The following is a 14,072-nucleotide window of genomic DNA, read 5'->3' as shown; positions in this document are numbered from 1 at the left end:
ACCCACTTTAGGAGAGATATTGATTTAACTGCAGTTTCATCATGTGCTCTGCCTTGTTCCTTGTTTACGCCCATCTCCGGCTGTGGGATTCCCCTTGCATGGTGGTCTGTTGGCTCAACAGAGCTGACGGGAGCTCAGCCTCAGATGTACTGCTCTATTAATCTGATTATATTGTCCTCTGTTCCATTGGCTCAGCCTCAGCTCTCCAGTTGTCATAGTCCCTCCCTTAAACAAAAGCTTTCCTATCCTTCTATCCTCAGTCTCGAATTGGCTCATTTGACTCATCCACTATTCCTCAGGTTGTCAATGAGATGTTCTCACTGATCCCAACCAATTATATGGTTGAATAAAGGTTAATTCCTTCAATGGTTCACCCTTGTGGTCAGTTACCCAGAAAACTACTGTTTGACTGGCATTGTGTGCAGTTGCGGTCTTTGACATGGAGGACAGGATTATAACATGAACAAAGAAAGTAAAAATGTAATGTCACATTTAAATGCGTTCTCCCTGTGGGAAATGTGATACAATGGGTATCATATGTCCTAATTAGATCTACAAACCCATTATAGACTTCAATGGGGGATATGTTGTCTTCAGGTGATGTCTTAAAAAAGTGTTAAATTACCAGCCTCTCAAATATTTATGAGCCTGAAGTAGCATTTTACACACCTTTTATTGAAACCATTGTGATGTATGCTAATTTGCATCTATCATCTGCCCTCTGTACTTTTCCCCATGATCATCTGGGGGGAAAGGGGAAACAATATTATTTAAAAGCAATCCTGTAGCTATAAACATTAAACAAGGACAAATGCATTACTTTTATCTGTATCAAGTGAGAATCAATATCCTTCGACAATATAGTACATACGAATGCAGATTATCAAGTTACGCTGCAACTACAATTTCTCGACCTTTATGCTATTTTATCATTATGATGACGGTTACTGTTCCTGGAAAGAAACGCATTCCCAGTGACGTCATGTCTGCCTCCCAGGTGGACTTCAGTCTGCTCAGCTGTGGGTAGGTTGCTGCTGAATTACCGGTCGACAGAGTACCAAAATAAGAGTTCGGATATTGTCAATTATATTTTGTATGCGGGAATTTTAACCAGTTTTTCGTTGAGCCACATCAAGAATACAGACGTATCGTTTTACGGGATACATTGTTGTAAGTTCCTCTTTAGTATTCTTGCAAACCATTTAGCGAGGTAGCTAGATATAACCTGTAGGCTACACTTGTTAGCTCGTGGCTAGCTAACTGGGAGTGGCTAGCTATGTGATGATGGTGGAGCGAGCGCAGTTTGCAAATACCAATGAGATAGATACTGACTTCGTCAAAATACTGATATAGCTAGGTAGCTAAAATTATCATATTCATTTTAATTTCGCGTTGCATTATGTCTAAGTGGAATTGTCTCACAATGCTGAAGCTGCCTAAGCATGCCATTTGCTAATGTTATTATAGGGCTCTAGTTAGCTCATAACGGTAACTTATAACTATCTAACTCGAGCCTGCCTGCTTTTGTTCGGTAAATGTAGCCATTGTCTTGATTGATACTCCATATTTAGCTAGGTAAATATGTCGACATGTGACTTAAGCTGTCAGGTTAGAATGTAAGTATGTGCATGTGACATTTCTGTTAGACAATAGCTAGTTAATAGTTTTATCCAATGATTGTTTGACAAAGCTATGAAGTAGCTCTTACTGTAACTGTTTATTGAAATGATGTGCATGCCATGATTTTTCAATTGCCATGAAATAAGCATCACAAAAATATTAGTGGCATAATTCTGGCTTGTTAATTAACAACAGCAGAGTTTAACCATCAAAGTAGTTATGTTCTGAAGGTACACGAAGCCAGGGATCATCAACTAGATTCAGCCGCAGGGTTATTTTGTTCCTGAACGGATGCTCATGGTGCCAGAACATAATTACAAATAATTTGTAGACTGCAAATTGATCGCAAGAAGCCCAAACAGATATAATATTTGACTAATCATTTCAAACCCGCTGTCTGCTAGTTGGGTCACCCTGCATTAGGCTCATTGATAATGTGCTTAATCAATGCTGTCTGTTCTGTATTGTAATAGATTTTGATAGAATACCGCTAAGAAAAAAGACAAGTTACTCTCTGACAAGCCCCGAATGGCCTCCTTTAGGTTGGAGGCTATTGTTGCATTGACCACTGACTCACCAGCACCACTGCACTCTTCCCTACATCCTGTCAGGTTACAGCAGATATCCCAAGGTATTTTCCATATCCTCTCTTCCATAGGGGGAACAGGAAGCTTGAGGCAGGCAGGAGGTTTGGTGTGTATGTGTGTTCCAGGAAACCCTTCTTAACCTATGAACCTTGGTCTCCCCCATTACTGCACTGGTGTCTTGTTTTCTTCATGAGCTGACTGGGAACCACACCTTACATACTTCAACAGGCCTGACAAATATCTCACTTCCGTTCAGTCTTAGGAGCCATAAGAGGATTACATGTAGACTCAAAGCTACCCATAATGGGACCTGTATTAGGTGGATGGTTTATTCATGTGATAGTGTCTGTCATGTAGTCAACTATCAAGATGTAATATGCAATGTTATAATGCTGTAGCATAGCATTTCTGATGAACATTGTGCCCATTTTGTGTTTAAAAAAATGCATACCCTCTGCTGCTTTGGTGTTGACAAAATTCTTGCAGACTTCAATCTTTAAACATCAGGAAGGATGTTAGTTATGTGATGTCTTTGTAGTTGTTATTGGTGATATTTCCTGTTGAGGCCATCAAACATGGAAGCAGTAGACTGTGAAATTATTGTGCTAAGGACAGAACAAGATGTGTGGGAAAATCTTGGAATAGATTTCCAAAATAAGAATTACTTGGAACTTATTTGCTGGTGTTTTATAACTTGGAGGGCCTAATTAAACCGCCCTGGGAACCCTGTCTTACATATGCCATTTTGCAGCTGCTATAATCCAAAGAGCACACAATAATACCAAAGACAAATATCAGCGTGTAAAGTAGCTCGTTAGTGCAGTTTTTTTAGGTGATTTTACAGCTATCAATTTAGGAGTCTACAATCTCAGCATGTTCAACCTGCTGATTGATGTGCCTCACAGAGTAGTGTCTGACATTTGCAAAGGCAGATATACTTTTGAGGAGATGGGGAAGTGTTGCCCATGCAACGTCCATGAGCCGTGCGGTGCATTCTGGGCAATTCTGGGACAAGGAGCTCTACTTCAAAGAGTGAATGGGAGTCTATTGGGCGCTTTAGCAAGAATTTTGTCAAGAAGTACAACGTTACAAATCTTTTCAGAGATGTGAGAAACTTGCTGTCTGTAATATTGTATAGCTTTGGAATCATGACATTACGAGGAAAATAGGCACATTTCTCGACATTGAGACAGGACAGCTGGAGCCAGCTTAGCAACCGTGTGACGCAGCATGACACCGTGAACGCGATTGGTCGACAGTCTGCTGGGTGGGGCGTTGTATGTTCCTTCATTCATTGGATTCCAATCCCCTTTTTATTTAACCAGGTAAGTTGACTGAGAACACATTCTCATTTACAGCAACGACCTGGGGAATAGTTACTGGGAGAGAAGATGAATGAGCCAATTGTGTGGATGATTAGGTGGCCATGATGTTATGAAGGCCAGATTGGGAATTTAGCCAGGGCACCGGGGGTTAACACCTCTACTTTTACGATAAGTGCCATGGGATCTTTAGTGACCACAGAGAGTCAGGACACCCATTTAACGTCCCATCCAAAAGACGGCGCCCTAAACAGGGCAATGTCCCCAATCACTGCCCTGGGGCATTGGGATATTTTTTTAGACCAGAAAAAGGGTGCCTCCTGTTAAGATAATGGGCACAATGACAACCCAGAGATGGTGCAAGTGGGCCTCCAGCGCCACTTCCAGCAGCATCTGGTCTCCCATCCAAGGACTGACCCTGCTTAGCTTCAGAAGCAAGCCAGCAGTGGGATGCATGGTAGTATGTTGCTGGCCTAAAGAGGCAGACAAATAGGAAAAATGTGCTAGAACCTCCATTTAAAATACACATTTCTTGAGGTAGGAATATCGCAAAAATATGATCAATGGCCAATATTAAAATCTGACATGTATGATGGACGTTTTTGTGATCTAAAAGTTGTATTCATATTAACTTGGAGTGTAATGAGAGCGACTTTATCACAGTGCTGCGTCATACCAGCCAAATTTCTTCCTGTTTGAACGCCAATAACTCGGATAAACATGAAATGACCCAGGGAATCAATAGCACTTCACTCAGAAATGCACAAAAACAATGAAACATTCAAAATGGGTCAACCTTTTCTTTAACAAGAACTCCATTGTAAAGATGGGATCAGTGTAATATAAAGCAGGGCAATATAACAATACCAGAAGTGAGCAGGGGGCACTTCACATTTGGTTCTCCTTGTGGTACAGTGGACTTTTTAAGTATACTGTATGCATGTATGGTTGGCATATTATAAAATATTTAAGGGATATCTATATTCGGCATACTTACCTTGTTTGCATAAGCTAGGCTCCATATTTTAGCTACGTAGTTCCAAGATCCCAGTTATGGCTGATTTTATCTCATGGCTTGCTAACCCAACCTTCCCAAGCGCACTTTCTATAACAGATGTAGGGCAGTGGCCACACCTGTTGTCTTGTCTATTACCCTGTCTTTATTGGTTGGGACTTTGACATGAAGGCAGTATTGAAGTGTAGCCTTTGTTTCCCTTTTTAGGATAATGTTCTCCCCATTGATTGTTCTCATCAATGATAGTGTGTGTTGCAATAAAATGGGGCGTATCTAGTTTGCTGGAAATAAATCAAATCAAGTTAATTTGTCACGTGTGTTGAACACAACAGGCGTAGTAGACCTTGCGTAGACCTGATTTTTGCCTGTGTCAAACCAACTACAGAACTGACCTAATACGGTCCACATACTCATAGGACCTACATTAGTAGATTTACTGTAGGCCTAAACTTAGTCTGCTTTTGAGTTCATCGCCATGCCTAAGCTAACAGGCGTTGTTGATCTAATCACTAAGTGATTGGCCAAGCGTAAGCTGAATAATTAACAAGTGCACTGGAAGAATCTCCCAGGCGTCCATGCTGTATCTGGGTCACCGCCAAACACCCAGCAAGCCCTCTGTCCTGAGAAACCACACACACACACACTGTCTGGTCTGGGAAGCTGCTAACTAGGCGAACAATCACTGTGTGATGCTGTACAATGGAACTCTCCAGTCACCCCTCACACAGTGACAGATCAAACCTCTAGGGGCTGGTGTGACGGAGTGTATTTCACGCTCCTGTTCTGACTGCTGTTGTTGGGAGTCATTTATGCCACCATCAACAGCTGGTACATGCTTGGCTCCCTCAGTTCACCCACTAAAAGCATTTTTGAAATATAATTGGTCTCAAAATAGGCCAAATAGTAACTATTTTTAACTAACTTTAGGTGACCAGAAATGGCTAGCTAAATGTTTAGCATTAGTCCTTGATTTACAGTGTAATTGCACCATTGTTAGCAGCACTCAATAACTGTTTTGCCAAGCAAAAACTGCACTTCATTCTTGATTGTACACTTTCAGTTTGTGAGAGCCCAAGTTTTACTGAAGTCACCACCTTTGGCTCCCCTCTGGTGTCAAAATGACTCAAGCTCTGCTCTCAAGTGGAGAGTCTCTCTGGAGAAAAACCTAGGTCCTGTTCCCTCCTATATGGCAAATCCACTTTTACAGGATCTGTCAATCAAGGGAATAACAAGATAATGTAATGGAAAACAAGCACACACTAGGGTTGCACACACTTACATGGTTGGATGAATGTTGCCAAACAATTTTGTATATGCCTATACTTGTTTATCTGAATGGAGCATGGCATGTTTATTCAATCAGGGATGTACAGAAGGTAGACTTGTAGATAGATGAATAGCTTCATACTTTATTAAACTACCCCACAAGGGGAAATTCAGTAGTATTTTGTTGTTGGCATGCATATCATCAGGCTTCTACCTCCTGACTCTTCTCCTCTCTCCATGTTGTGCAGAGCCCACAGGGTAGCTGTAGTTAGCCATGGAGGATGGGAAACCAGTGTGGGCGCCCCACCCCACCGATGGGTTTCAACTGGGCATGATCGTGGACATTGGAGCTGGCGCCCTCACCATCGAACCATTCAACCGGAAGGGCAAGGTCAGTCAGACTCGGCACAGTTTAGAACACGTGTCAAACCCATTCCATGGAGGGCCGAGTGTATGCAGGTTTTAGCTTCTCCCTTGTACTAATTGATCAATTAAGGTTATTGATTATTTAGGAACTCCCCTCACCTGGTTGTCCAGGTCTTAATTGGACACAAATTGAAAGGAATTACAAAAAACAGCATATACTCGGACTCAGCCCTCCATGGAATGAGTTTTACACCTGTGATTTAGAATGTGTCTGCTTATGTTCCGTATTACATACGCGTCACATAATCACTCCAACCTGTATTTTATTTATGAATTAAAAAAATACAAACGTTTTACCCCTTTTTCACCCCAATTTCGTGATATCCAATTGGTAGTTAGTCTTCTCCCATCGCTGCAACTCCCGTACGGACTCGGGAGAGGCGAATGTCGAGAGCCATGTGTCTTCTGAAACACGACCCCGCCAAGACGCACTGCTTCTTTGACACACTGCTCGCTTAACCCGGAAGCCAGCCGCACCAATGTGTCGGAGGAAACACCGTACAGCTGGCGACCGTAGTCAGCGTGCATGCGCCTGGCCCGCCACGAGTCGCTAGAGCACGATGGAACAAGGATATCCCGGTCGGCCAAACCCTCCCTTATCCCGGACAATGCTGGGTCAATTGTGCGCCGCCTCATGGGTCTCCCCGTTGCTGCCGGCTGCGACAAAGCCTGTGCTCGAACCAGGTTCTGTAGTGATGCCTCTAGCACTACGATGCAGTGCCTTAGACTGCTGCGCCACTCAGGATGGCCCAATCATTGTTATTGGGTCACTAGGTGAATAACGTAATGTCGTAATTAGGGCTGTGACGATACTGGTATCGCAATATTTTTTACACAGCAAAAATGAAAACACGAAGCAGACCAAACTCTTTGGTCCTTTAAAAACCTGCTGTATGTAAAATATTGTGTGCTAAAGCTTGGAAAATAAACAAATGTGACTGGATTTCAACATAATGTTTGTTTTCAACATTAAGGCTGTTTTCCAAAGAGGTTATCCACTTTATGTCTTCTTTCCTTGCCATGATACTAACAAGTATCATGATGCTGGTATCGTCCCGGCCCTAATCAAAAACCTAACCTCTGTTGACCCTAGGTTCATTACAAGAGCTGAATTTGCTACCATATGATGGTATCAGTGTGGGTTAGATTCTTGGCTGGTACACTGCAGCATGTTCCCCTTTCAGAAAGCACTTGACCTGAATTACAGAGATGTTTGAACAGATAATATGATAAATGTAAGAGTATGTAAAACAGACCTGCACTATATCAGTGTCACTAACAGAGGCAATCAATAAGTAATGGGAGCAGCAGAAGGTGTGGTGATTGCGTTACCTGGCGGGAAAGATCATTAGAGGAAAAAGAGCCACCTCATGCACTATACCTTATGTCACTCCCCAGTGCATTACTTTCACTGAATGAGTTCACCAAGTTCACCAGCTTGTGTAACCGAGTCAGGTTTGTAGGCCTCCTTGCTCACACACGCTTTTTCAGTTCTGCCCACAACTTTTCTACAGGATTGAGGTCAGGGTTTGTGATGACCATGCCAACACCTTGACTTTGTTGTCCTTAAGCCATTTTGCCACAACTTTGGAAGTATGCTTGGGGTCATTGTCCATTTGGAAGACCCATTTGCGACCAAGCTTTAACTTTCTGACTGATGTCTTGAGATGTTGCTTCAATATATGCACATAATTTTCCTACCTCATGATGCCATCTATTTTGTGAAGTGCACCAGTCCCTCCTGCAGCAAAGCACCCCCACAACATGATGCTGCCACCCCGATGCAAGCCTCCCCCTTTTTCCTCCAAACATAACGATGGTCATTATGGCCTTTTTTATGTTGGTTTTGGAGCAGTAGCTTCTTTCTTGCTGAGAGGCCTTTCAGATTATTTAAACATTTAAAAAATAAAAATTTTAAATTGCCTTTATTTAACTAGGCAAGTCCGTTAAGAACAAATTCTTATTTTCAATGACGGCCTAGGAACAGTGGGTTAACTGCCTTGTTCAGGGGCAGAACGACAGATTTTTACCTTGTCAGCTCGGGGATTGGATCTTGCAACCTTTCGGTTACTAGTACAATGCTCTAACCACTAGGCTACCTGCCACCCCATTTATGTCGATATAGGACTCGTTTTACTGTGGATATAGATACTTTTGTACCTGTTTCCTCCAGCATCTTCACAAGGTCCTTTGCTGTTGTTCTGGGATTGATTTGCACTTTTCGCACCACAGTATGTTCATCTCTAGGAGACAGAACGCGTCTCCTTCCTTAGCGGTATGACGGCTGCGTGGTCCCATGGTGTTTATACTTGCATACTATTGTTTGTACAGATGAATGTGGTACCTTAAGGCATTTGGAAATTGCTCCCAAGGATGAACCAGACTTGTGGAGGTCTACAATTTGTTTTCTGAGGTCTTGGCTGATTGCTTTTGATTTTCCCATGATGTCAAGCAAAGAGGCACTGAGTTTTAAGGTAGGCCTTGAAATACATCCACAGGTACACCTCCAATTGACTCAAATGATGTCAAATAGCCTATCAAAATCTTCTAAAGCCATGACATCATTTTCTGGAATTTTCCAAGCTGTTTTAAAGCACAGTCAACTTAGTGTATGTAAACTTCTGACCCACTGGAATTGTGATACAGTGAATTATAAGTGAAATAATCTGTCTGTAAACAGTTGTTGGAAAAATTACTTGTGTCAAGCACAAAGTAGATGTCCCAACCAACTTGCCAAAACTATAGTTTGTTAGCAAGAAATTTGTGGAGTGGTTGAGAAACGAGTTTTAATGACTCCAACCTAAGTGTATGTAAACTTCCGACTTCAACTGTAGCTAGCTAACAGCGTGGTTAGTTAGCTAACTCTTGTTCATATTGGCAGTTTGAAGTGACTCAAATATAATTGTTTTGCATATCTGATTCAAATCTTTATTTTATCCTGCAGTCTGAACAGCCAAAAAGCAAATGGATTTAGATATTTCAAGCCGACCTTCATAGGTGGTTTGAAATAAGATACAAATCTGAATCTTGTTGCTTGCTAGCGACTCTGTTGATAGTTTTGAGAAGAACATGTGGTAGCCAACTAGCTTGTTAATTGTTTACAAATAAATTACTGAATGTGCTAGAAAGCTAAACATTTGACTGCTGTGGCTAGAAAAAAATGACTTGTTTATAATGTTGGATTTTCTTATGCCTTGAGGATTTAAGTGTTCTTACACTGTGATTTTGAAAATTCAAAGCAACTTGGAAATGGCCATGGAAGGCATTGTTGTCACCTTAGCTTGCTACATAACTTCTGAGTGATAGGAAGCACGAGCACCACCACCAATCAGGCTAAACCACTGTACACACACCCGTTGTTACTTTGACAACTAGCATAGTCATGTCAGCAAATGAGTGCTGTCTGAACACACACACACACACATCCGATTTGATCACTTCTAACATACTGTTTGGACAGTCAGTATTCCAGTATTTTCAGCGGTAAAGGAAAGGTTCACCCATTTTTAATATTATATTGTTTTTGTGCATCTCTGAATGATGATCTATCGATTCCCTGGGTAATATCATGTTATGTGTATCTGATAGTCCCAAAATAATATCAAAGGAAGTTTGTTCTGAAGTGTGTCTCCTATATCTGAGAGATATAAGAAAGATCAGGAAACATTTGTTCGTTTTTGTTTTTAACAGGTATTTAACCCTGTATGTTTGGCAACAGGCTCCGTATACAGTGCATTCTGAAAGTATTCAGACCCCTTCACTTTTTCCACGTTTTGTTACGTTACAGCTTTATTCTAAAATTGATAATCGTTTTTTCCCTCATCTACACACAATACCCCATAATGACAAAGCAAAAACTGTTGGTTTTTTAAAGGATTTTTGCAAATGTCAAACTAAAATATCACATTTACATAAGTATTCAGACCCTTTACTCAGAACTTTGTTGAAGCAGCTTTTGGCAGCGATTACCGCCTTGTCTTCTTGGGTATGACGCTACAAGCTTGGTACTAGAGGTCGACCGAATATGATTTTTCAACACCAATACCAATTATTGGAGGACCAAAAAAAGACGATACTGATTAAACTGACAATTTTTAAAATTGATTTGTAATAATGACAATTACAACAATACTGAATGAACACTTATTTTAACTTAATATAATACATCAATAAAATCATGAAACATGTTCAATTTGGTTTAAATAATGCAAAAACAAAGTGCAATATGTGCAATGTAAAAAAGCTACCGTTTAAGTTCCTTGCTCAGAACATGAGAACATATGAAAGCTGGTGGTTCCTTTTAACATGAGTCTTCAATATTCCCAGGTAAGAAGTTTTAGGTTGTAGTTATTATAGGAATTATAGGACTATTTCTCTCTCTACGATTTGTATTTCATATACCTTTGACTATTGGATATTCTTATAGGTGCTTTAGTATTGCCAGTGTAACAGTGTAGCTTCCGTCCCTCTCCTCGCTCCTACCTGGGCTCGAACCAGGAACACATCGACAACAGCCACCCTCGAAGCAGCGTTACCCATGCAGAGCAAGGGGAACAACTACTCCGAGTCTCAGAGCGAGTGACGTTTGAAACGCTATTAGCGCACACCCCGCTAACTAGCTAGCCATTTTACATCGGTTTCACATCGGCCTAATCTCGGATGTTGATAGGCTTGAAGTCATAAACAGCGCAATGCTTGAAGCATTGCAAAGAGCTGCTGGCAAAACGCAGGAAAGTGCTGTTTGAATGAATGCTTACGAGCCTGCTGCTGCCTACCACCGCTCAGTCAGACTGCTCTATCAAATCATAGACTTAATTATAACATAATAACACACAGAAATAATAGCCTTAGGTCATTAGGTCATTAATATTTCCCCCTTCCCCCTTCTGATGACCAGGTGGCGAATCGCATCTCTGCATGTCTGGCAGACATATCAGTGTGGATGACGGATCACCACCTCAAGCTGAACCTCGGCAAGACGGAGCTGCTCTTCCTCCCGGGGAAGGACTGCCCGTTCCATGATCTCGCCATCACGGTTGACAACTCCATTGTGTCCTCCTCCCAGAGCGCTAAGAACCTTGGCGTGATCCTGGACAACACCCTGTCGTTCTCAACTAACATCAAGGCGGTGGCCCGTTCCTGTAGGTTCATGCTCTACAACATCCGCAGAGTACGACCCTGCCTCACACAGGAAGCGGCGCAGGTCCTAATCCAGGCACTTGTCATCTCCCGTCTGGATTACTGCAACTCGCTGTTGGCCGGGCTCCCTGCCTGTGCCATCAAACCCCTACAACTCATCCAGAACGCCGCAGCCCGTCTGGTGTTCAACCTTCCCAAGTTCTCTCACGTCACCCCGCTCCTCCGCTCTCTCCACTGGCTTCCAGTTGAAGCTCGCATCCGCTACAAGACCATGGTGCTTGCCTACGGAGCTGTGAGGGGAACGGCACCTCAGTACCTTCAGGCTCTGATCAGGCCCTACACCCAAACAAGGGCTCTGCGTTCATCCACCTCTGGCCTGCTCGCCTCCCTACCACTGAGGAAGTACAGTTCCCGCTCAGCCCAGTCAAAACTGTTCGCTGCTCTGGCACCCCAATGGTGGAACAAACTCCCTCACGACGCCAGGACAGCGGAGTCAATCACCACCTTCCGGAGACACCTGAAACCCCACCTCTTCAAGGAATACCTAGGATAAAGCAATCCTTTTGCCCCCCCCCCCTCCCACCCCCCCCCCCCCTTAAAAGATTTAGATGCACTATTGTAAAGTGGCTGTTCCACTGGATGTCATTAGGTGAATGCACCAATTTGTAAGTCGCTCTGGATAAGAGCGTCTGCTAAATGACTTAAATGTAAATGTAAAAATTAATATGGTCGAATCCGGAAACGATCATCTCGAAAACAAAACATTTATTCTTTCAGTGAAATACGGAACCGTTCCGTATTTTATCTAACGGGTAGCATCCATAAGTCTAAATTTTCCTGTTACATTGCACAACCTTCAATGTTATGTCATAATTACGTAAAATTTGGGCAAATTAGTTTGCAAAGAGCCAGGCGGCCCAAACTGTTGCATATACCCTGACTCTACGTGCAATGAACGCAAGAGAAGTGACACAATTTCACCTGGTTAATATTGCCTGCTAACCTGGATTTCTTTTAGCTAAATATGCGGGTTTAAAAATATATACTTCTGTGTATTGATTTTAATAAAGGCATTGATGTTTATGGTTAGGTACATTGGTGCAACGACAGTGCTTTTTTCGCGAATGTGCTTGTTAAATCATCACCCGTTTGGCGAAGTTGGCTGTCTTTGTTAGGAAGAAATAGTCTTCACACAGTTCGCAACGAGCCAGGCGGCCCAAACTGCAGCATATACCCTGACTCTGTTGCAAGAGAAGTGACAATTTTCCTAGTTAAAAGAAATTCATGTTAGCAGGCAATATTAACTAAATATGCAGGTTTAAAAATATATACTTGTGTATTGATTTTAAGAAAGGCATTGATGTTTATGGTTAGGTACACGTTGGAGCAACGACAGTCGTGTTTCGCGAATGAGCACTGCATCGATTATATGCAACGCAGGACACGCTAGATAAACTAGTAATATCATCAACCATGTGTAGTTAACTAGTGATTATGATTGATTGATTGATAGATTGTTTTTTATAAGATAAGTTTAATGCTAGCTAGCAACTTACCTTGGCTTCTTACTGCATTCGCGTAACAGGCAGGCTCCTCGTGGAGTGCAATGTAAAGCAGGTGGTTAGAGCATTGGACTAGTTAACCGTAAGGTTGCAAGATTGAATCCCCGAGCTGACAAGGTAAAAATCTGTCGTTCTGCCCCTGAACAAGGCAGTTAACCCACCGTTCCTAGGCCGTCATTGAAAATAAGAATGTGTTCTTAACTGACTTGCCTAGTTAAATAAAGGTGTCCAAAAATACCGATTTCCGATTGTTATGAAAACTTAAAATCGGCCCTAATTAATCGGCCATTCCAATTAATCGGTCGACCCATACTAGGTACACCTGTATTTGGGGAGTTTCTCCCATTCTTCTCTGCAGATCCTATCAAGCTCTGTCAGGTTGGATGGGGAGCGTCACTGCACAGCTATTTTCAGGTCTCTCCAGAGATGTTAGATCGGGTTCAAGTCCGGGCTCTGGCTGGGCCACTCAATGACATTCAGAGACTTGTCGCAAAGCCACTCCTGCATTGTCTTGGCTGTGTGCTTAGGGTCGTTGTCCTGTTGGAAGGTGAACCTTTGCCCCAGTCTGAGGTCCTCATTGCTCTGGAGCAGGTTTTCTTCAAGGATCTCTGTACTTTGCTCCGTTCATCTTTCCCTCGATCCTGACTTGTCTCCCAGTCCCTGCTGCTGAAAAACGTCCCAACAGCATGATGCTGCGACCACCGTGCTTCGTTTCAGACGCTACAAACAGTTCGGACGCTACAGACAGACGATGGCAGATCGTCTGTACAGACTTCAGACGAGTCTCCTGACACTTATGGAGGTCATAGAGCGAAACGGAAAACACCATTGTTTTTGTGAGTAATAGAGGGGTTTGTAGGCAAACCATTTGGACGCTACAGACAGTTTTGTGAGAACAGCGATTTTCGGGATGTCTCATGGTTTGACAAACACCGCTCTACCCCTGTCACATTTCACCGCAGATCCGGAAGTGCGACATAGGCGGAGCGGGGGATTGAGACGCATCCAATGCAAAAATAACATATCTCTATTTTAAACTAACAGATTTTTATGGGGATTTTTTTATTTGCAAATTAGAATTCCACGGGGGTGGTATTTTAAGGGCTGCATTATGAACAAGGCTTTATTACCCTCC

At 42.5% G+C, this 14,072-nt stretch overlaps 1 protein-coding gene across 3 annotated transcripts in view; it reads left to right on the top strand.

The window, feature by feature from the left end:
• The first annotated feature begins 994 nt into the window (after positions 1 to 994).
• LOC139530593 (unconventional myosin-VI-like) overlaps positions 995 to 14,072 on the top strand; it is a 79,327-nt gene continuing 66,249 nt past the window's right edge. For 2 of the 3 annotated variants that reach the window (XM_071327133.1, XM_071327132.1), the window contains exons 1-2: positions 995 to 1,170; positions 6,059 to 6,201. In XM_071327133.1, coding sequence (XP_071183234.1) covers positions 6,085 to 6,201 — 117 coding nt within the window. In that variant the 5' untranslated portion in view covers positions 995 to 1,170; positions 6,059 to 6,084. The remainder of the gene's footprint in view (positions 1,171 to 6,058; positions 6,202 to 14,072) is intronic. The other variant, XM_071327135.1, reaches the window with a different exon arrangement.

This window comes from Salvelinus alpinus, chromosome 9 (assembly GCF_045679555.1).
Source record: "Salvelinus alpinus chromosome 9, SLU_Salpinus.1, whole genome shotgun sequence".
NCBI lineage: Eukaryota > Metazoa > Chordata > Actinopteri > Salmoniformes > Salmonidae > Salvelinus > Salvelinus alpinus.
The sequence above is the reverse complement of the archived record's forward strand: the minus strand, read 5'-3'. Positions and strand labels throughout refer to the sequence as shown.